The 23,069-nt window shown below is 47.0% G+C and overlaps 1 protein-coding gene across 1 annotated transcript; it reads left to right on the top strand.

The window, feature by feature from the left end:
* The first annotated feature begins 699 nt into the window (after positions 1-699).
* Positions 700-18,886, top strand: RBP7 (retinol binding protein 7). The gene is made up of 4 exons (XM_040326409.1): positions 700-839; positions 10,762-10,940; positions 13,876-13,977; positions 18,622-18,886. The coding sequence occupies exons 1-4, from the start codon at positions 764-766 to the stop codon at positions 18,682-18,684; spliced, it is 420 nt and encodes a 139-aa protein (XP_040182343.1). The 5' UTR covers positions 700-763; the 3' UTR covers positions 18,685-18,886.
* Positions 18,887-23,069: the final 4,183 nt, after the last annotated feature.

The raw sequence follows: 23,069 nt of genomic DNA on the forward strand, positions 1-23,069 counted from the left end.
AATGTTAAGCATGGCCGTCGTTCCCGCGTCGAATTTTTTTATTTCACGTCGTTTGCGTAAGTCGTCCGTGAATGGCGCTGGACTCCATTTACGTTAACGTCGAAACCAATGACGTCCTTGCGACGTCATTTAGCGCAATGCACGTCGGGAAATTTTAGGGACGGAGCATGCGCAGTACGTTCAGCGCGGGAACGCGCCTAATTCAAATGGTACCCGCCCCATTTGAATTAGGCGGGCTTGCGCCGGGCGGATTTACGCTACGCTGCCGCAAGTTTACAGGTAAGTGCTTTGTGAATCAAGCACTTACGCTGTAAACTTGCGGCGGTGTAACGTAAATGGGATACGTTACGCCGCCGCAGCGTAACGCAATTTTACGTGAATCTGGCCCCCTAGGCTTATACTCGAGTCAATACGTTTTCCCATTTTTTTGTGGTAAAATTAGGTGCCTCGGCTTATATTCGGGTCGGCTTATACTCTATATTTTTTGGCTGTCCTATGACTGTACTGAGCAACCAGAGAGCTCATTCCCTCTCTTAGGTTTGCGGATGGATGCAGCCTTGGGCTTTCCTAACTCTGCACAGAGGTCTCTCCTCCGGCAGCGGAGGAGAAAGGGTTACAGAGAAGAGAGTGTCTGTAGGTGGACCTCTCTGTGTTGGGAATCAGCGACACTCCTCCAGCATCAGTATAAAAATAGTCAGCCTGCACGTTCTTCTTCATTCTCCAGCTCTGATAGGCTCGGTGACCGGCGAGCGCTGCGCTACCAATGGCTCCTCCAAACTTTTCCGGCACCTGGACCATGGTCAGCAACGAGAACTTTGACCGCTTCCTGCAGACTCTGGGTAAGAGACCGTCTGTGTGGGTCTGATTGTTCTGTGTCTGGGGGTTACAACATGATAAGAAACATCCTTTCCCTGCCCCCTCTTCTACCAGAGTAACCTTCTTCCACATGGAGGTTGTTCATGGTCAGCATGCAGGGTGCTCAACGGAATAAAATACCCGATTATTTCAGGGTAGAACATTTTTATTTTTTTACATTAGTGCAGAATTTCCAGGCAGAAGGCCGTCCATCTGCCCGACTACGGGAATTTAAAGATATCATTAACTACTTCAGCCCCGGACCATTTGGCTGGCCAAAGACCAGAGCACTTTTTGCGATTCGGCACTGCGTCGCTTTAACTGACAATTGCGCGGTCGTGCGACGTGGCTCCCAAACAAAATTGGCGTCCTTTTTTTCCCCACAAATAGACCTTTTTTTTTGTGGTATTTGATCACCTCCGCGGTTTTTATTTTTTGCGCTATAAACAAAAATAGAGCGACAATTTTGAAAACATAACACACTGAGATTGATTTACTAAAGGCAAATCCACTTTGCACTACAAGTGCCCTTGGAAGTGCAGTCGCTGTAGATCCGAGGGGAAGATCTGAAATGAGGGGAAGCTCTGCTGATTTTATCATGCAATCATGTACAAGCAACAATGCTGCTTTTTATTTCTCTTGCATGTCCCCCTCAGATCTACAGCGACTGCACTTCCAATTGCACTTGCAGTGCATTTGTAGTGCAAAAGTGGATTTGACTTTAGTAAATAAACCCCAATATTTTTTACTTTTTGCTATAATAAATATCCCCAAAAAACTTTTTTTTCCCTCAGTTTAGGTAGGCCGATACGTATTCTTCTACATATTTTTGGTAAAAAAAAAAATCGCAATAAGCGTTTATTGATTGGTTTGTGCAAAAGTTATAGGGGCAGATCCTCAAAGAAATTACGCCGGCGTATCTGTTGATACGCCGCGTAATTTCAAATTTTGCGCGTCGTATCTTTGTTTTATATCTACAAAACAAGATACGATGGCATCTGTGTTACATCCAACAGGCGTACGCCTTAGTACGCCGTCGGATCTAAGATGCAATTTTACCGGCGGCCGCTGGGTGGCGTTTCTGTCGTATTCCGCGTCGAGTATGCAAATGAGCTATTTCCGACGATCCACGAATGTACGAGCGGCCGTCGCATTCTTTTACGTCGCTTCCGTTCGGCTTTTTCCGGCGTATAGTAAAAGCTGCTATATGGTGGCGTACTCAATGTTAAGTATGGCCGTCGTTCCCGCGTCTAATTTTACAATTTTAACGTTGTTTGCGTAAGTCGTCCGTGAATGGGGTTGGACGCCATTTACGTTCACGTCAAAACCAATGACGTCCTTGCGACGTCATTTAGCGCAATGCACGGCGGGAAATTTTAGGGACGGCGCATGCGCAGTTCGTTTGGTGCGGGGACGCGCTTCATTTAAATGAAACACGCCCCCTACCCGCCGCCAGAGATACACTACGCCGCCGTAACTTACGGCGCAAATTAGTTGAGGATTCAAACCAAAGCCAAGTAAGTTACGGCAGCGTAGCGTATCTCAGATACGCTGCGCCGGTGCAGATCTTTGTGGATGCACTTTTATTCATATTTTTTTTTTTACTAGTAATGGCAGCATTCAGTGATTTTTTTGTTTTAATTTATCGGGACTGCGACATTATGGCGGACACATCGGACACTTTTGGCACTATTTTGGGACCATTCACATTCATACAGTGATCAGTGCTATAAAAATACACTGATTACTGTGTAAATGTGACTGGCAGTGAAGGGGTTAACCAGTAGGGGCGCAGAAGGGGTTAAATGTGTCCTAGGGAGTGAATCTAATGCCGCGTACACACGACCGTTGTTCATGGAAAAAAACAAAGTTTTTCTCGACGTGATTCCTCTGAAGCCTGCCTTGCCTACACACGATCGTGAAAAAAAAAATGTTCGAGCAAAGCGCGGTGACGTACAACACGTAGGACGGCACTATAAAGGGGAAGTTCCATTCAAATGGCGCCACCCTTTGGGCTGCTTTTGCTAATTTCCTGTCTCATAACTTGCTTCTGAGCATGCGTGTTCCCCCCCCCCCTGTTAAAGCGTACACACGACCGTTTTTTAATGACGTGAAAAACAACGAGAAAAAATAGAGCAGGTTCTACATTTTTAATGGCCATTTTTTTTTTCGTCAAGAAAAATGCTCTGGAGCCAAACACGACCGTTTTTCACGGCCAATTTAAAAAATGGCATTTTTCTCGTCATGAAAAACGGTTGTGTGTACGCGGCATTACTGTTAGAGGAAGTGGGTTCCTGCGTCACGACAATGATCACTGCTCCCGATGAGAGGGAGCAGACGATCAGTGTCCTGACACGTCCTGACACTAGGCAGAACACACGATCGCGGGACACCGGCAGACATCGAGTCCGCGGGTCCCACGGGCACAATTACAGAGCTCGCGGCAGGGGCGCGCACGCCCACACGGCGAAAAGTTTAAAGGGACGTACCAGTATGCCCATTTGCCTGTCCGTGCCATTCTGCGGACGTATATGTTCGTGCCGCCGTCAAGTGGTTAAAATTCACAAGAATTTACCTGATTCCTACACTGACCATTACACTGACCTACCTGATTCCTACACTAACCTACCTGATTCCTACACTAACCTACCTGATTCCTACATTGACCACACACTGACCTACCTGATTCCTACACTGACCTATCTGATTCCTACACTGACCTATCTGATTCCTACACTAACCTACCTGATTCCTACACTAACCTACCTGATTCCTACACTAACCTACCTGATTCCTACATTGACCACACACTGACCTACCTGATTCCTACACTGACCTACCTGATTCCTACACTGACCTATCTGATTCCTACACTAACCTACCTGATTCCTACACTGGCCACTACACTGACCTACCTGATTCCTACACTGACCACACACTGACCTACCTGATTCCTACACTGACCACACACTGACCTACCTGATTCCTACACTGACCTACCTGATTCCTACACTGACCTACCTGATTCCTACACTAACCTACCTGATTCATACACTGACCTACCTGATTCCTACACTGACCACTACACTGACCTACCTTATTCCTACACTGACCACTACACTAACCTACCTGATTCCTACACTGACCTACCTGATTCCTACACTAACCTACCTGATTCCTACACTGACCACTACCCTGACCTACCTGATTCATACACTGACCTACCTGATTCCTACACTGACCACTACACTGACCTACCTTATTCCTACACTGACCACTACACTAACCTACCTGATTCCTACACTGACCTACCTGATTCCTACACTGACCTACCTGATTCCTACACTGACCTACCTGATTCCTACACTGACCACTACACTGACCTACCTGATTCCTACACTGGCCTACCTGATTCCTACACTGGCAATTACACTGACCTACCTGATTCCTACACTGACCTACCTGATTCCTACACTGACCACTACACTGACCTACCTGATTCCTACACTGACCTACCTGATTCCTACACTGACCTACCTGATTCCTACACTGGCAATTACACTGACCTACCTGATTCCTACACTGACCTACCTGATTCCTACACTGACCTACCTGATTCCTACACTGACCTACCTGATTCCTACACTGACCTACCTGATTCCTACACTGACCTACCTGATTCCTACACCGACCTACCTAATTCTTACACTGACCTACCTGACAACTTCACTGACCACTACACTGACCTACCTGATTCCTACACTGACCTACCTGATTCCTACACTGACCTACCTGATTCCTACACTGACCTACCTGATTCCTACACTAACCTACCTGATTCCTACACTGACCACTACACTGACCTACCTGATTCCTACACTGACCTACCTGGTTCCTACACTAACCTACCTGATTCCTACACTGACCTACCTGATTCCTACACTGACCTACCTGATTCCTACACTGACCACACACTGACCTACCTGATTCCTACATTGACCTACCTGATTCCTACACTAACCTACCTGGTTCCTACACTAACCTACCTGATTCATACACTGACCTACCTGACAACTTCACTGACCACTACACTGACCTACCTGATTCCTACACTGACCATTACACTGACCTACTTGATTCCTACACTGACCACTATACTAGCCTACCTTATTCCTACAGTGACCTACCTAAAATCCTATACTGACCTACCTGATTCCTACACTGACCTACCTGAGTTCTATACTGACCACTACACTGATCTACCTGATTCCTGCACTACACCCCCCCCCCCCCCCCTACATGAACAGTGTAGATCGGTTGATTTTGCTCACCTCTCCATGGCCTCCATGATAATCCATGGGAGCAGGGCTCCCCAGCACCAGGTACTGTTCCCCACACCCAGCCACTCCTTAGTATCCCCTGCCAAGAGCTTCTCCAATAGCCGCCATACGCTCTGCACCACCCCTCACCTCTGCCGTTCTCACACACACATGGGCCAGAGGGATCATGGGGAATAGGGTGGACTACAGGAGTTCCTGGGTGGGGGGCACAGTAATGATTGTGCACCCCCAAATGTTGCACCCGGATTGAGAGTACCAGATGCCCCCCCTCCATGCCACTGCAATCTGGGGACAAATCCAGGGGACAGACTGGCTCCAGGGACAGTTTCCTCAATCCGGGGACTGACCCCAGAAAACGGGGATGTCTGGTCACCCTAACCTATGGGTGGCTGAGGTGTCCATGTCCAACAAGCTGGAAGAGGTCCTGATCTCCTCTGAGGAGAGGTAGACTGGATGGAAAGGACAGGCTGTACATTGTGGAGGATAGTGGAGAATTCTAGGGGCAGATTCACAAAGATCTGCACCCGCGCAGCGTATCTGAGATACACTACGCCGCTGTAACTTACCTGGCTTTGGTTTGAATCCTGAAAGAATTTGCGCCGTAAGTTACGGCGGCGTAGTGTATCTCTCGCGGCGCAAGGGCGCGGAATTCAAATGCGGCGAGTAGGGGGCATGTTTCATTTAAATGAAGCACGTCCCCGCGCCGAACGAACTGCGCATGCGCCGTCCCTAAATTTCCCGCCGTGCATTGCGCTGAATGACGTCGCAAGGACGTCATTGGTTTTGACGTGGACGTAAAATACGTCCAGCCCCATTCACGGACGACTTACGCAAACAAAATAAAAAAAATTCAAATTTGACGCGGGAACGACGGCCATACTTAACATTGCGTACGCCACCAAATAGAAGCTTTAACTATACGCCGGAAAAAGCCGAACGGAAACGACGTAAAAGAATGCGACGGCCGCTCGTACGTTCGTGGATCGTCGGAAATAGCTCATTTGCATACTCGACGCGGAATACGACGGGAACGCCACCCAGCGGCCGCCGAAGAATTGCATCTAAGATCCGAAGACGTACGCCTGTCGGATCTAACCCAGATGCCGTCGTATCTTGTTTTGAGGATTCAAAACAAAGATACGACGCAGGAAATTTGAAATTACGCCGGTGTATCAGTTGATACGCCGGCGTACTTCCTTTGTGGATCTGCCCCCTAGAGGTCTAGGAGGGAATGATGTCCCCAGCTGTCCTTCTCGGACTGGTCTACTTACTCTATCTCTATGGCCGGGCTTGCCTATCACTGTAACCTACAGCTTGAGATTGGTGTTTAGATTTCAGACGGTCTGGATATAAACTGGAATGAATCACTGTGTAGCTGGGAACAAATCTGCCTCATTACAATATTTGGTGTTCAGCCAACGGCATCTTCTAACTGCACTGATGACTGGGGGAGGAGGCTCTGGGAATTTGCGTTTTGTAGATTTAACCCCTTCCATACCGGGCACTTATACACCTTCCCGCCCAGACCAATTTTTAGCTTTCAGCGCTGTTGCACTTTGAATGACAATTGCGCGGTCGTGCTACACTGTACCCAAACTACATTTTTATCATTTTGTTCCCACAAATAGAGCTTTCTTTTGGTGGTATTTGATCATCTCTGGGATTTTTTTGTTTCTGTTATAAAACATTGTAAATAAGTACGTTTTCTCCTTCACTGATGGGCACTGATGGTACTGCACTGATGGGCACTGATAAGGCGGCACTGATGGGCACAGATGAGGTGGCACTGATGTGGCATTGATGGGCACTGATGATGGGCACTAATATGCGGCACTAATGGGCGGCACGGATGGGCACTGATAGGCGGCACGGATAGGCGGCATGGATGGGCATGGATAGGCGGCATGGATGGGCATGGATAGGTGGCACGGATAGGTGGCACGGATGGGCGTGGGTAGGTGGTACGGATGGGCACGGATAGGCGGCACAGATGGGCACGGATATGCGGCATGGATGGGCACTGATAGGCAGCATGGATGAGCACTGATAGGTGGCACGGATGGGCATAGATGGGCACTGATAGGTGGCACTATCGTATGTGTTGTACTAATGGATGCCAATCAGTGCCAAACAATGCCTGCCAATCAGTGATGCTCATTGTGGGCACTGATTGGCATCCATTATTTGTGTCATTGTCATCCCTGGTGGTCTAGGGTGGCATACCTGTGTTTTGGTTTTGCATCCCTGGTGGTCCAGTGGGCATCCCTGGTGGTCTAGTGGGCATCCTCGGGGGGGTAGGGTTGCCACCTCATCCCTTTAAAACAGAACACATATTAATTACACAGGTTCTGGGGCTAATTTAATGCAGATAAGGCACCAAGTGAGTTTGATTACCACCTTAATCAGCCACAGAACCTGAGTAATTACTATGTGTTCTGTTTTAAAGGGATGAGGTGGCAACCCTATCGGGGGGGCTGTGCTGATAATCGATCAGCACAAACCCCCCCCCATGTCAGAGGAGCAGCTGATCGGCTCTCCTCTACTCGCATCTGACAGACGCGAGTGAGGAAAAGCCGATTACCGGCTTTTCCTGTTTACATCGTGATCAGCCGTGATTGGACACAGCTGATCACATGGTAAAGAGTCTCCGTGAGAGACACTTTACCTTGATCGGTGTTGCGGGGTGTCAGACTGACACCCCGCAACAACGATCGCCGCGATGCGCGCCCCCGGGGGCGCGCAGCGGCTCAATATCCTGAGGACGTCGTATGACGTCCACTCAGGATATTGAAATCACTTTGCCGACGTCAATCTGTCATTGGCGGGCGGCAAGTGGTTAAAGTGATAATTCCAGGCACTTACCCCCCCTTCCTGCCCAAGCCAATTTTCAGCTTTCTGCGCTGTCGCTGTTTAAATGACAATTGCGCGGTCATGCTACACTGTACCCAAACCAAATTTTTATAATTTTGTTCCCACAAATAGAGCTTTCTTTTGGTGGTATTTGATCACCTCTGTGGTTTTTATTTTTTGCTAAACAAATAAAAAAAGACTGAAAAAATTTGAAAAAAAAAAACTTTCTGTTGTAACATTTTGTAAGTACGGTAAGTACGTTTTTTCCTTCACTGTTGGGCACTGATAAGGCAGTGTTCTGTCATATTCGGCTACCCATCACATTTGGCTGAGAAATTTCATACTGCGCATGCATTCCAAAAGTTTTGCGACAATACGGAGCAGTGAAACCCTCGGATAATGTCACGGAAATGATGTTAAAGACAATACAAACCCTGCGCTATGCGTTCCAACACTAATACTTCCCTAACAAGAGTCTCGCACGCCGGTACAGACATGTGTAAAAGAGGCGGGAGCGCGCACAGCTACAGCTGAATTAAATTAAGGTTCTATGATTGGTTGAGGCTGGCCACGCTCCCGCAATGCAACAATACAATACAAGTGGAATGCATTTTCATGTGTTTGACGGCACTTCCCTCACACTATCTGACGGTTTTTGTGTGCTGTTTTTTTTTCCCCGTAAAAGTGTTGGAACGCATATGGCGGCGTCGCGCATGCGCACTCCAGCGGGTAGCCAAATGTGATTGGTCGCCATATGTGACGAAACAACGTGGCACTGGCATTGTTAGGCATTGTAAATGGGCACTGATTGGCAACTGCCTGGGCACAGATTTGCATTTCCCAGTTGGTCTAGGGGGGCATACCTGGTGGTCCAGTGTGGATGGCCATCCTGGTGGTCCTGGGCGGGATCCGAAGGGCGAGGGGGGGCTGCGCTGATAAACACTCTCTCCTCTATTTGCGTCTGTTAGAGGCGAGTGAGGAAAAGCCGATCCAAGTCTCTTCCTGTTTACATCGTGATCAGCCGTGATTGGACACGGCTGATCATGTGGTAAAGAGCCTCCGTCAGAGGCTCTTTACCAAGATTGGTGTAGCAGTGTGTCAGACTGTTAGGGGGCATGCATCGCACCACCGATCGCCGTGATGCATGCCCCCACAGGCGCGCGGCGGCTGTTATCCTGCTGGACGTCATATGACGCTCCCCGCCCCTGAATGGGAATGAGAAAAACCGACAGAAGTTCTAAATCCACTCAATTTATGGGCAATGTATCAAACTTTTCTTAAAGAAATATCTTGGCTCTTTGTAAATTCTAGTTGCTCATCCTGAGGCCCTCGATCGCAGGGCCGATCCTAGGCAGGGTGCATTGCACCCAGGCGCCTGCAGAGGTGGGGGCGCCAAACATCTAACAGATAGCTAGATTCACATAGAGTTAGGCCGGCGTATCAGTAGATACGCCGACCTAACTCGGAATCTGCGCCGACCTAAGTTTAAGCGTATTCTCAAACAGAGATACACTTAAACCTATCTAAGATACGACGGCTTGCGCCGTCCTATCTTAGAGTGCAATATTTAGGCTGGCCGCTAGGTGGCGCTTCCATTGCGGTCGGCGTAGAATATGTAAATCACTAGATACGCCTATTCACGATCGTACGCCCGGCCGACGCAGTACAGATACGCCGTTTACGTAACGCTTTATCAGGCCTAAAGATATTCCATCAAATAGTTGGAATAGTAATGTTAAAGTATGGCCGCCGTTCCCGCGTCGAAATTCGAAAATTTTACGTTGTTTGCGTAAGTTGTCCGTGAATAGGGATTTACGTAATTTACGTCCACGTCGAAATCAATAGGACCGTGCGGCGTACTTTGCCGCAATGGACACTGGGATATGTAGGCGGACGGCGCATGCGCCGTTCGTAAAATACGTCAATCACGTCAGGTCAAGCCCCATTAACATAAAACACGCCCCCTCAGCCAAATTTGAATTAGCCGCCCTTACGCCCGCCCGATTTACGCTACGCCGCCGTAACTTAGCAGGCAAGTACTTTGAGAATCATGTTCTTGCCTCGCTAACTTACGGCGGCGTAGTGTAAACACGATACGCTACGCCGCCGCAAAGTTAGGACGCCCTTTGTGAATCTACCTAAGACTCTCTAACAGAAGCCCTCTCTGTGTCCATCACAGAGCCCCCCCTTCAGGTCCCAATAAAGTTCTCTGCTTCTCTTCCTGTATTCTGTTTATTGTTAAGAGATCATGTAAGGATCCCGGGGTAATGAAGACTTCGTAGGGGAGCATCTCTGTGGTTGAGTCATTGCCATAGAAACATTTGTAAAGGGGAGGAGTTAGTAAAATGACGACGCCCATGGGGGGGCGCCAGAAACATTTCTGCACCCAGGCACCTGTGACCCTAGGATCGGCCCTGCTCGATCGGTTGCAGAACTACAAGTCCCACGAGGCATTGCAAGGCTGACAGTTACAAGCATGACTCCCAAAAGCAGAGGCATGATGGGAATTGTAGTTCGGCAACAGCTGGAGGGCCACAGGTTGAGCACCCATGTTGTAAATGTTTCTGGTGGAGAAATGGCTCATTTTGTTGCAACGACTAGAATTTTCCAAACCTTCCTAATAACAAGATTTCCTGTTCCAAGATGGCGATAAGACCTACTTGTCAGTGTGATGCATTACTGGTATTAAGCTATGAATGTTCTCCCCTCATTTCAGGGATAGACATTGTCACCAGGAACTTGGCCAAATTTGTTAAGCCTCAGAAGATCATAGAACAAGATGGAGACTCATTCGTCATCCGGACACTCAGCACTCTGCGCAATTACCGGGTCCAGTTTACACTGGGACAGGAGTTCGATGAAGACACCAAGGGCCTAGATAACCGAAAATGCAAGGTACGGCAAAGTGGCGGGATGACGTCCTGAGCTACAGGCAGACTAGAAAATCTTCCACATTTCTCTGTGTGGAATCAGTGGTCTCTCTGCAGAGGTCCAATATATTTCTTGGCGAGTCAGACCTCCAGCTCAGTTTGCACACTCATACTAGATCTGACTCCATAGGTGGGTGTGTTGTACCTCTCCAGAGGTCTGAGTCTTTCTAAAAAATACATTTCAAGTCGAAATTCTTTTTTCTATGTGCTGCAGTTTAGTGTGTTCTGAAAAGGAAACTATATGGGACCCGTTCACACCTACACTCTCAGAACAATGAATCCAGCCTCAGGCCCCTTTCACACGGACGCTCCGATGGTCCACCTGTCAGTTAATTTAGGCGGTCCCGATTGGAACCTCCATTCTTCTCTATGGAGCAACAGGTGTAAGGCTCCATTCACACCTAGGCGTTTTTACGCCTGACGCGCTACGCTCACAAACGCCAGAGGGATGAAAATACATTATTTGCTATGGTGACTGTTCACACCTGAACGCCGAACGCCCAAACGCCTGTCGCGCGAAGCTCAAACAAGTCCCGGACCTCGCGCGACAGCGGCGTATTTGAGCGTTTCCATTTCCCATAGAAAGTAATGGAAACGCTCGATTCAAGCGACTTGCGCGACAACGGGCGTTTGCTACGGGCGTTTCGTCGCTTTAATCAATAGAACTTGTCGCCCATGCAGAAGATTAAAAAAAATCTACCAACATAGCAACAAGTGATGAAAAGATGATAATTTTTCCTATTGGCTAAAATAAAAAACATCGAAGTACAAAAACGTCGGACAACGCTGTATGCAAACGCGCAAATAAGCATGAATACGCGCGACAAAACTCCCAAAAAAACGACCGAACGACCGACGCTCGGGTGTGAATGCAGCCTAAGGCTTTCACTAGTGCAACTTGTCATGCGACTATGGGCCAGATTCACGTCCGATCGCATATCTTTGTGCGGACGTAACATATCTGATTTACGTTACGCCTCCGCAACTTAGACGGGTAAGTGCTGTACTGGACGATAGCTAGGCGAAAAACACAGATGCTGGTAGGAATGTTCACACTGGGCTAGATTCAGGTAGCTGCGCTTGATCTTACGGCGTACCGTATTTACGCTACGCCGCTGCAACTTACAGGAGCAAGTGCAGTATTCACAAAGCACTTGCTCCGTAAGTTGCGGCGGTGTAGCGTAAACGGGGCCGGCTTAAAGGGCGCGGAATTCAAATGCGGAAGGAGGGGCGTGTTTTATGTAAATTGATGATGACCTGACGTGATTGACGTTTTGTACGAACGGCGCATGTGCCGTCCGTGTGCATTCCTCCCGAGTACGCGGCAACGACGTATTGGTTTCGACGTGAACGTAAATTACGTCCAGCCCTATTCGCGAACGACTTACCCAAACGACGTAAAAAAATCTAATTTTGAAGCGGGAACGACGTCCATACTTAACATTGGCTGCGCCACCTAATAGCAGGAGCAACCTTACGTCGAACAAGCCTAACGTAAACGACTTAAATAAATTGCGCCGGGCGTACGTACGTTTGTGAATCGGCGTATCTAGGTCATTTGCATATTCCACGCCGAAAACAACGGAAGCACCCCTAGCGGCCAACGTAATATTGCACACAATTATACGCCGCTGCATTCAAGTTACGTCGGCGGAGGAAGCCTATTTTTGGAGCGTATCTGCCTTTGAGAATCGGCGTAACGATACGCCGGCGCAGATTTGAAATTACGGCGGCGTATCTGGAGATACGCCACCGTAATAGCTACCTGAATCTACCCCAATGCCTGTACATTACCAGCAGATGGCAGCCTAACACCAGTACAAAATTAAAGCGGTAGTAAAGCTGCTGCTGTTTTTTTTTGTTTTTTTTCATACCTGAAAAGCAAAAGCCATAATGAGCTAGTATGCCTTTAGCCGAAGATCCCCGCTTCACATGCGCCACTGCAGTCAGCGGCATATTGCGAGGGGAGTATCTCCTAAACCGTACAGGTTTTGGAGATATTCTTTATACTTACAGGTAAGCCTTATTATAGGCTTACCTGTAAGTGAAAGTGGTAGTACAGAGTTTACTACCACTTTAAGATCTTTGTACTAGACTCATTCATTGCAGGGTCTCCAAACAGGGCAGCCATCACAAATTTGGAGCAGATAACGGGGGGAGGAGGGGGGCGCTGACGGGAAAAAAAAAGTGTAATCTCTTCTCTCCTGACGCAAGATAATAAGCGGAGGGGGTGGAGCTGGGGACCATTGGGCCCCTTACAGGTGTAATGCAATAAATAAATAAATAATAATAAAATAAAATACGGGAGGGGGGCCAGCCAGGCCTGTAAGGGGACCATCGGGCCCCTTACAGGTGTAATGCAAGAAAAAAAAAACGGGAGTACCCCCCTGATGGTGGCCCTCTCTCCAAAATATGGCCCTCCAGTTGTTCAGGAAAAAATTATAATAAAATAAAATACGGGAGGGGGGCCAGCCGGGCCTGTAAGGGACCCTGGGGACCCTTATAGGTGTAATGCAAAAGAAAAACGGGAGTACCCCCCTGATGACTGCCCTGTCTCTAAAATATGGCCCTCCAGTTGTTCAGGAACTACAATTCCCATCATGCCTAGTCATGTCTGTGAATGTCAGAGTTTTACATTCCCTCGTGGGACGTGTAGTTCCACAACAGCTGGAGGATCGTAGTTTGGACCTCCTGATTACAGCAAGGTATTATATTTATACCACCTCTATTGGAGTTTTCTTTAGTACTAGGTCTCCAAACTGTTGGGTCAGATTCTGAAGTTTTTTTGTTTTTTTTTACTTAGCATTTTATATATTTTGGTGTTGGTACTCTTTAGGCTATTCTGAGTAGAAATAAAGTACACACATAACATAGGACTCCATATTTTATTTTCTGAGCAGAGTCTGGTCACTTGGGACAATGGACGACTAGTCTGCGTTCAGAAAGGAGACAAGAAGAATCGGGGTTGGATCCACTGGCTGGATGGTGATGATCTACATCTGGTATGTCCATGCTTTCTTCTATCCTAAAAACTTCTCATCGATCGACATTACTTGTCCTCCCATATAATGCTGGTTTATTGGCGAGCTGCTTAACAAGGGGCAATTTTTAGGGCAATGGATGTAGTTGGGAGACCTTCATTCGTTAATTTTGGCTAGCCTTTAAAGCCAAGTATTCTGAGGGTGTAGTACCTCCTGAAACACAAGTTGGCTTGCCAGTTGCCACCATTGGTTTGTTTTTAGTCACTGCTCTGGAACAAGCATACAGCAAGTGAAGTCAGAACTGATCTGTAGATTTGCTTTCAGCTGGTGACTTGGGGGGGCAGACCAACATACACATGGGTCGAATGTCGGCCTGTATTATTTGTACCAGCAAATGTCTCCTGACGCCCATGTGTATGGGGCTTAAGGGCCCCCCTCTCTATCCTGAAGAATCCTATTGTGTGCTTACACCTGCCGGCAGTAAAGAGAGGCAACCCAGAAGTTAGAGAGGGTGGGGGGCACTCAGGGAGCCTGGACAGCAGAGGGAAATTTGTGGTTCATAGGGAGGGTGATCGTTGCGGCAGACGGGCAATTACTGGAACCACTCCCCCCCCCCCCAATGGCTCTCTGCAGCAGCTGAAGGTGGAAGGGAGAGGAGGAGAAGCCAGCTTTCAGCTGGTGCAGAGAGCCATGCAGGGGGATCAGTTCCAAAAATTGCTGCCATGCCAATCACCCTCTTGCACACCCTGCTGTCCCCCCGAAAGGTGCCAATTGTGACACCTGAGAGGAGACAAATAAGAGGAAGTTCCGCTTTTTAAAGGCACAGTTAACCTTTTAACAAATGACTCCCTATACATGTAAGGGGTGTCTGTAGATTAAAAAAAGTGTAGCATTGACTAAAGTTAGATAATGCCCTGCCTATAGGTGTAGCCATGTAGCCATTCACATACTGTACCTCCTAAAGCAGTGGCGGCTGGTGCTCAACATTTTTGGGGGCGCGCAAACGGAAAAAAAAATTGCAGCCTCACTGTGCCCATCAAATGCAGCCACTGTGCCATCAATTGTCACCACTGTGCCATGCCATCAAAGGCAGACACTGTGCCATCAATTGTCACCACTGTGCCATGCCATCAAACACAGTCACTGTGCCATCAATTGTCACCACTGTGCCATCAATTGTCACCACTGTGCCATGCCATCAAACGCAGCCACTGTGCCATCAATTGTCACCACTGTGCTATCAATTGTCACCACTGTGCCATGCCATCAAACGCAGCCACTGTGCCATTAATTCGCACCACTATGCCATGCCATCAAACACAGACACTGTGCCATGCCATCAAACACAGCCACTGTGCCAACAATTGTCACCACTGTGCCATGCCATCAAACGCAGCCACTGTGCCCATCAATTGTCGCCACTGTGCCAATTGTCACCACTGTGCCCTTTAATTGTCGCCACTGTGCCAATTGATGCCACTGTGCCCTTTAATTGTCGCCACTGTGCCCATTGATGCCACTGTGCCAATTGTCGCCACTGTGCCCTTTAATTGTCACCACTCAAGAGCCTGACGTAAAAAACTCCCAGCTGTTACTGTTCACTTCCCACCATCAGAGAAAGATTTTTCAGATTTTTTTTTTTAAATACCCCTTAGGTGAGATGCCCCCCCCCCCCCCCGACATTTTTTCTAAACTCACACTTGTAATGCTGAGCATGGAAAGGAGTTCAGTAATGGCCACCAATTGTCTCTTTAAGTACGGTTCAGCTTTTAAATATAAGCATTCAAATGGTCCAAGATTGGGGGGGGGGGGGGGCGACTTGGACTGTGCTGATTCATTGTTATTAGGATGCCAGTCTTGAAGTTCCATTCCAATGTGTGGGTGCTGTTAGATGTGTGAGTAGGTCGTTGGTATGCCAGGAAAAATGCCATGCTGGAATATGGAGAGGAGTGGCTGCAGCTGTTGGGATTTCTTGTTCAGCCTGTTAACTCCATCACATGGCATGGAATCTGCCCCGACTGACCTAGGCAACTGTCACTCCACACAGCACATGTGACCATTAAATGCCTTACTGTCACTCAACACAGCACATGTGACCATTAAATACCTTACTGTCAGCTTCACCCTCCAGATGCAAAACAAATGTTAATTGGTAGGAGTAGAGCTGCCAGGGCATCATTGCAAATGGTCAATAGGAAGCCATTGATGTTAAAGTGGAGGTTCACCCTAAAAACAAGTATATACCATTCAATCCAGCATACTGCCGACATGTACAGTATGCTGTTTTTTTTTTTTTTTCCTCTGTTTACATACCGTACTATAGGTATTCCCCCCCCCCCCCCCCCGGCTTCCGGGTAGTGAATCCCGTGGGAGTGGGCGTTCCTATTCAGAGACTAGTGATTGACGTATGACAAAAGCTTCACCCCCCCGGCGCATAATGCGCGTCACCAGTTTCCAAAAAAAGCCGAACGTCGGTGCGCAGGCGCCGTATAGCGCACCGACTCGCAGTTCGGCTTCTTTCGGAAACTGGTGACGCGCATTATGCGCCGGGGGTGAAGCTTTTGTCATACGTCAATCACTAGTCTCTGAATAGGAACACCCACTCCCGCAGGATTCACTACCCGGAAGCCGGGGGGGGGAAAAAGGAGCGTTTATCGGTTGGTTTGCGCAAAATTCATAGCGTTTACAAAATAGGGGATAGTTGTATTGCATTTTTATTATTTTTTTTTTTTTTACTACTAATGGCGGCGATCAGCGAATTTTTTTTTTCGTGACTGCGACATTATGACGGACACATTGTCATTTTCACAGCAAAACATGCATTTAAAATGCATTGTTTTACTGTGAAAATGACAGTTGCAGTTTGGGAGTTAACCACAGGGGGCGCTGAAGGAGTTATGTTTCACCTAGTGTGTGTTTACAACTGTAGGGGGGTGTGGCTGTAGGAGTGACGTCATCGATTGTGTCCCCCTATAAATGGGGATGACACGATCGATGCAGCCGCCGCAGTGAAGAACGGGGAAGCCGTGTTTACACGCGGCTCTCCCCGTTCTTCAGCTCCGGGGCCCTTTGTTTGCTTTTATGCGGCCCTTGGGGCATTATTCACCCCCCCCCCCATTGTCGGCATCAGTGGGGCATAGTTCCTGACACTGACAATGGGGCACTAGTCCCACTGACACCAGGGCACATTCCTATCCAAATGGTTACAATTCCCCCACCCCCCAAAGTTGTGAAGGACAGTAAAGTGGCTTTTTGTTAACCTCTTGACCACCGCCCCATGTCAAAAAGACGTCCTCCTTTTTAAAGTTGAATATCTCGATAACGGCAGCAGCTGCTGCCACAACCGAGACATTCATCTTTTCAGGGGGCGGTGGTGTACATGATAACGGCTGTCTCCGCGGCGGATTCGCCGCGAGATCGCCGTTATCGGTGGCGGGAGAGGGGCCCCCCCCTCCCGCCGCTCTCCCGCGCCCTCCGCCGCTTAGCCGTCGGTAGCGGCGGAGGGGATCGGATGTGTCCGGCAGCTGAGCGGGGACGGGACTGAAGGAGAAATCTCCTTCACCCGTCCTCATAGCTCTGCTGGGCGGAAGTGACGTCAAAACGTCAGTCCCGCCCAGCCTCTTAAAGAAACATTTTTTTTTTTGTCATTTGAAAAAATGACATTTTTTTTTTTTTTATTTTTTTTTTTGCATTTAAGTCTAATTATGAGATCTGAGGTCTTTTTGACCCCAGATCTCATATTTAAGAGGACCTGTCATGCTTTTTTCTATTACAAGGGATGTTTACATTCCTTGTAATAGGAATAAAAGTGATCAATTTTTTTTTTTTTTTTTTCAGTGTAAAAAATTATAAAACTAAATAAAAATAAATAAGAAAACCAAAAAAAAATTTTTTAAAGCGCCCCGTCCCGACGAGCTCGCGCGCAGAAGCAAACGCATACGCGAGTAGCGCCCGCATATGAAAACGGTATTCAAACCACACAAGTGAGGTATCGCCGCGATCGTTAGAGTGAGAGCAATAATTCTAGCCCTAGACCTACTCTGCAACTCAAAAAATGCAACCTGTAGAATTTTTTAAACGTCGCCTATCGAGATTTTTAAGGGTAAAGGTTTGACGCCATGCCACGAGCGGGCGCAATTTTTAAGCGTGACATGTTGGGTATCATTTTACTCGGCGTAACATTATCTTTCACAATATATAAAAAAATTGGGCAAAATGTATTGTTGTCTTATTTTTTAATTCAAAAAAGTGATTTTTATCCAAAAAAAGTGCGCTTGTAAGACCGCTGCGCAAATACGGTGTGACAAAAAGTATTGCAATGACTGCCATTTTATTCCCTAGGATGTCTGCTAAAAAAAAATATATAATGTTTGGGGGTTCTGATTAATTTTCTAGCAAAAAAAATGTGATTTTCACATGAAGGAGAGAAGTGCCAGAATTTACCTGGTGGGCAAGTGGTTAAACTTTGGACACCCCTGCCCTAGACTAAAAGAAGAGTTAACCAATTGCAGTGTGTCTTTGGATCTGTCAGGTTTAGATGCATTCTTCCAGCTGCCAATCTAAATGCCCTAGCATGAGCAGGAAGGTGACTATTGTTTCCAATAAAAAAAAAAGAAGTTAACATGATGACTTAACCCGTGTTATTCTGACATTCTCTCCCCACAGGAGCTGAGCTGTGAGGACCAGGTGTGCCGACAATTGTACCGGCGAGTTCAGGATGCCTGTTGAAATGACGTGTCCTCAATCTGTCAGGGTGCCGCCTGAAGACAAAACAAGTGTTGGAACAATTATCTATGCAATTACTGTTATTTCCCGTTGATATTTATTTTTTATAAGACTCTTGTATTGCTGTTTAACTTGGTATGGCAGTCATCGGGGTAAACAATTGTGAATACTCTCCTGCAATTAAAAAAATAAAGTTAAAGAAAAATGTATTTTGTCTTTTGAATTTGTATAACTGCTGTAAAGTAAAATCACTGCAAATAATTGGAGTCATCCACATTGTAAATTATAGAGATTGTCCCGTATTTGCAAGGTAAATACATATGTATAGAGTGCTCTGAATCATCAATGATGCAGTTACACTGTAGATTGTACCGGATGGTACGGCAAAACCAAAAGAAGTGTTGTAAACTTTGCGTGCCAGGTAATTAAGGTGTATGGAGAATATTTTTCAGCCCATGACATTGGAAGGAAAGGTAATGTTCCCTGTTCAACACTCTTGGGGTGGATCCAGGGGTCAAGTCCTGGGGAAAAAAGTGTGGGAACTCCCACCCAAGATCCACTCCCCCCACCAAAAAAAAAATTATACGCTTATATGCATAATTACTAAACCGCACGTTTTTTTTATTTTTTTAGATCCACTGCACCTTAGTAATCCTTTATGTTACTGGCCGCTTCCTGTATATGGATTCATCGGGTAGTGTGCAGGTATTCCGTCACTTCCTCGATGCCGCAATGTCTCCTGGGAGCTTTTGTCATTGTTCCCAGGAGACATTGCGGCATCGAGGAAGTGACGGAATACCCGCACACTACCCGATGAATCCATATATAGGAAGCGGCCAGTAACATAAAGGATTACTAAGGTTCGACTGCCCCTGACAGTGACTCGAGCTGGGCATCGCCGCTTAGTGAAGGATCGGCTCGGGTGGCTCGGCTGCTCTCGGCTTCTCTAGTCCTGCAAAGGGAACTGCGTTCCTGCTGTGAAAAATATGCAGGAACTCCGTTCCCACGCGTTCCCGCAGGACTTGAGCCCTGGCCGTGGATCACTCTCTGTCAATGGCTAGCTGACTGACGCCTTACCCGAAGGTCTTTCATGGCCAGGTCTGGTGATTGGTTGGGTGGTGTGGATGTTGCTGGGAGAAGAGGGGGACCATTCTAGAGATGTGTAGGAAACTAAATGTGACAAACTCTAGAACAGACTTGAGATAATACCAATAGACATGTGCATTCGTTTTCATCCGAATGCAGTTTCGTCCGATTTTCGTGTTAGTTTTAACAAACGATTAGGAACATGCAAAATCCGAAATCCGAAAGATCAGAATTAAAAAAAATGCTTTATTTACGTTTTGTTGTGACAACAGTTCAATATAAATAGAAGATTTGACATGACGGTGACAATAGCGATCTGTGCCTATCAAACCTGCAGTTGAATGTGCCTAACCTAACTCTATTAGTCCAAGAATATTCGACTTAGGCCCCGTACACACGACCGAACATGTCTGCTGAAACTGGTCCGCGGACCAGTTTCAGCAGACATGTTCGGTCGTGTGTACGGCCGATCGGACAGGATTCCAGCGTACATTTGCCCGCCAGACCGTTTTCGAGCGGGCAAATGTTTCTAAACTTGCTTAGAAACATGCCCGCTGGAATCCTGCCCGTCGGACATGTTCGGTCGTCTGTACAGACTTACCGTACATGTCCGAGCGGCCGCCATCCCTCGCATGCGTCAAATGACTTTGACGCATGCGTGGAAGCATTGAACTTCCAGGGCCGCGCACGTCGCCGCGTCATCGTCGCGGCGAAGGCGCGGCCTCGTCACCGCGTATCGTGTACGTGCGGATTGCTGTATGATGGTGTGTACAGCCATCATACAGAAATCTCCGGGCGGGCATGTACGCTGAAAACGGTCCGGCGGACCGTTTTCATCGTACATGTTTGCCCGTGTGTACGAGGCCATAGAGAGAAAAGATTTGACATTATAGAGACATGAAGATTGGACACAGAGAGAAAAGATTCAACATTATAGAGACATGGAGATTCAACGAAGCAGCTAAAAACATACGATCGCTGTGAGCGGACATTTATGGTCAAATGCTCCGCCCATAGGCTATAGAAGAATTCTAATGTTGGTTGACTAGTAATAATAGTTAATAAATATAATTATTACTAGTCATGCAACTTTAGAATTCTACTATAGCTTGTGGGGCGGAGTATTCGACCGGAAATGTACGATCACGGCATCGTACACTTTTAGTTGCTTCGTCGAATCTTCTTAGAACATTCGACAGACACCATAAGCCTTCAATTGACAGATTCGACCTTAAATTCAGATTATCGGACTAATTAATTTTTTAACTAAACAAAATAAATTAAAACAAATTTCGGGAATAAATACATTTATTTTTCGGACAAAATCGAAATTCGAAACAAAATATTTCAGTGTCAGCTAAACTCCTGGACGGTTAGGAAATGGAAATATACTACCCTGTTTCAGCCCATGTCTTATAGAAGAATACCCTCAAATAATGGCATTCATTATGGGTAGGGACTTCATCAGCGTGGGGACGGAGGAACCGTTCCTCCGTCCCCACGCTCATGAAGTCCCGGCCCATAGGACGTAACGCGTACGGGGTAAGGAAGCTACGCCTGACGTCACCCACGACCATCTTCCTGGTTGTCATTAACTCATTCGTTTGTTTTTATACTTGCATTCGGTTTTGTGAGGGCTCCATTTGTGAGTATTTTAATCTTTTTATGGCTCAATAAAAGCTGGATTCATTCAGAGAGCACTAGATCGCTTCTGTTTTATGCTTTTGACATATGCTGGGGAGTTCCTATGATCGCTGGCTGTGTGACTATCAACCCTGAAGTGGTTCTTTTTGGCCCTGAGACCTGTTTCAGGTCGATGAAAGGAGGTGAATATCTGTGGTGGAGGAAGTCTTTGCACCGTATTCAAGTTGTGATCTTCTCCTCAAATTCTTGATGCATAAAGCGTTAAAATTGGACGTGTTGGGATAATTTACCATTTTTTTGTGGCATTCCTATACCTTGTCCTATTGGACTTTTTATTATTTATTATTATTAGTAATTTAATTTATGCGCTGCACTATTTTTGCCGTTTTACAGAAGGAAACCCTTAATTAATGCCGGTCATAAATGCCAAAGATGAAACACAGGTCACCTATTGTCATTTCCTAACCTTCCAAGAGTTTGGTTGTTATGAATAACACAACTCATAGGGTATGCTTCTATAGCACATGGCACCAAAGATGAAAAAGCAGGTGGTCTTTTGCCATTATGCGACCTTCGAAGATCTTGCCACTGTAAATTCAATCTTTGCACTCCTCTGACTAGCGCTAAGCCTATGCAGCTGTGTGCCTTGCATGTGTGTGTGGGGTTGGGTTTTTTATTTTATTTTTTTATTATTATAGTATGTTTGTATATTGACTCAAATAGTCCTGACTGCTAACCACAGAAATCGGTTGTTAACAGAGAGAACAAAAGGCTCCCTATGGTGGAAACTACACAATAGCGTTAATATCATAGGGCAATGGAAGGCTGCAATAATCGCTATTGTATGCTACTTATGCAATTTCCATCTGTTAGTGATTGACAGTTTAGTGATTAATTGACGGGCAATTATAGTAACATGATAGAATGACCAGCTGTCTATGTAGCCAAGGCCTAAGATTTACTCCCTGTGCTGGTGCCTCCCACAGATGTTCTTTCAATAGAAGTATTTTGAGTATCTGTTGCCATTTTAAAATCTGATCTTAATGTCAAAAAATGTAATCAATGTTTAAATAAAAATATACATACCTGTGGCCTTGCCCAGAGGCTTATTTACCTAATTATCTAGCATGCTATCCGAATTTGTCTGGAATACGCAAAAAACACGAATTGCTCTGAGCGCGTTAAGGCGCCCAAAATATGCGGGGGGGCTTGGGACTCCCAACATACAGAGGTACTATAGGGATATTGGCCCAGATTCACAAAGCACTTACGCCGGTGTATAACAAGTTACGCCGACGTAAGTGCAAATGTGCGCCGTCGTATCTGTGCGCCAGACCCACAAACTAATATGCGCCTAAAAACAGGCTTCACCCCGCCAACGTAACTTGCCTACGCCGGCGTAGGGTGGGCTCACATTTTGGCTGGACGCATGGTGGCGCTCCCGTTGATTAGCCATTCAAACATTCAAATGAGGGAAATACGGCGATTCACGAACCTGCATGTGCCCGACGCAGGCTACACGAGGTGCGCGTAAGTTGTACGTCCGGCGTAAAGTTATGCCCCATAAAGGAGGTGCAACCCGGCAACAGACATGCACAGGTCTGCACCAGGGAACACAAGCCGACGTATTTTGCGTTGGACGTGTGTCTGGCTGGGCG

Source organism: Rana temporaria, chromosome 10 (genome assembly GCF_905171775.1).
Source record: "Rana temporaria chromosome 10, aRanTem1.1, whole genome shotgun sequence".
In the NCBI taxonomy this organism is placed as follows: Eukaryota; Metazoa; Chordata; class Amphibia; order Anura; family Ranidae; genus Rana; species Rana temporaria.

Bases quoted from the DNA above. Each gene is read 5' to 3' on its own strand.
- RBP7 (XM_040326409.1), top strand. From the start codon at position 764: ATGGCTCCTCCAAACTTTTCCGGCACCTGGACCATGGTCAGCAACGAG. The intron at 10,941-13,875 runs GTACGGCAAAGT...TTTTCTGAGCAG, and splicing joins TAGATAACCGAAAATGCAAG to AGTCTGGTCACTTGGGACAA. The intron at 13,978-18,621 runs GTATGTCCATGC...CTCTCCCCACAG, and splicing joins ATGGTGATGATCTACATCTG to GAGCTGAGCTGTGAGGACCA.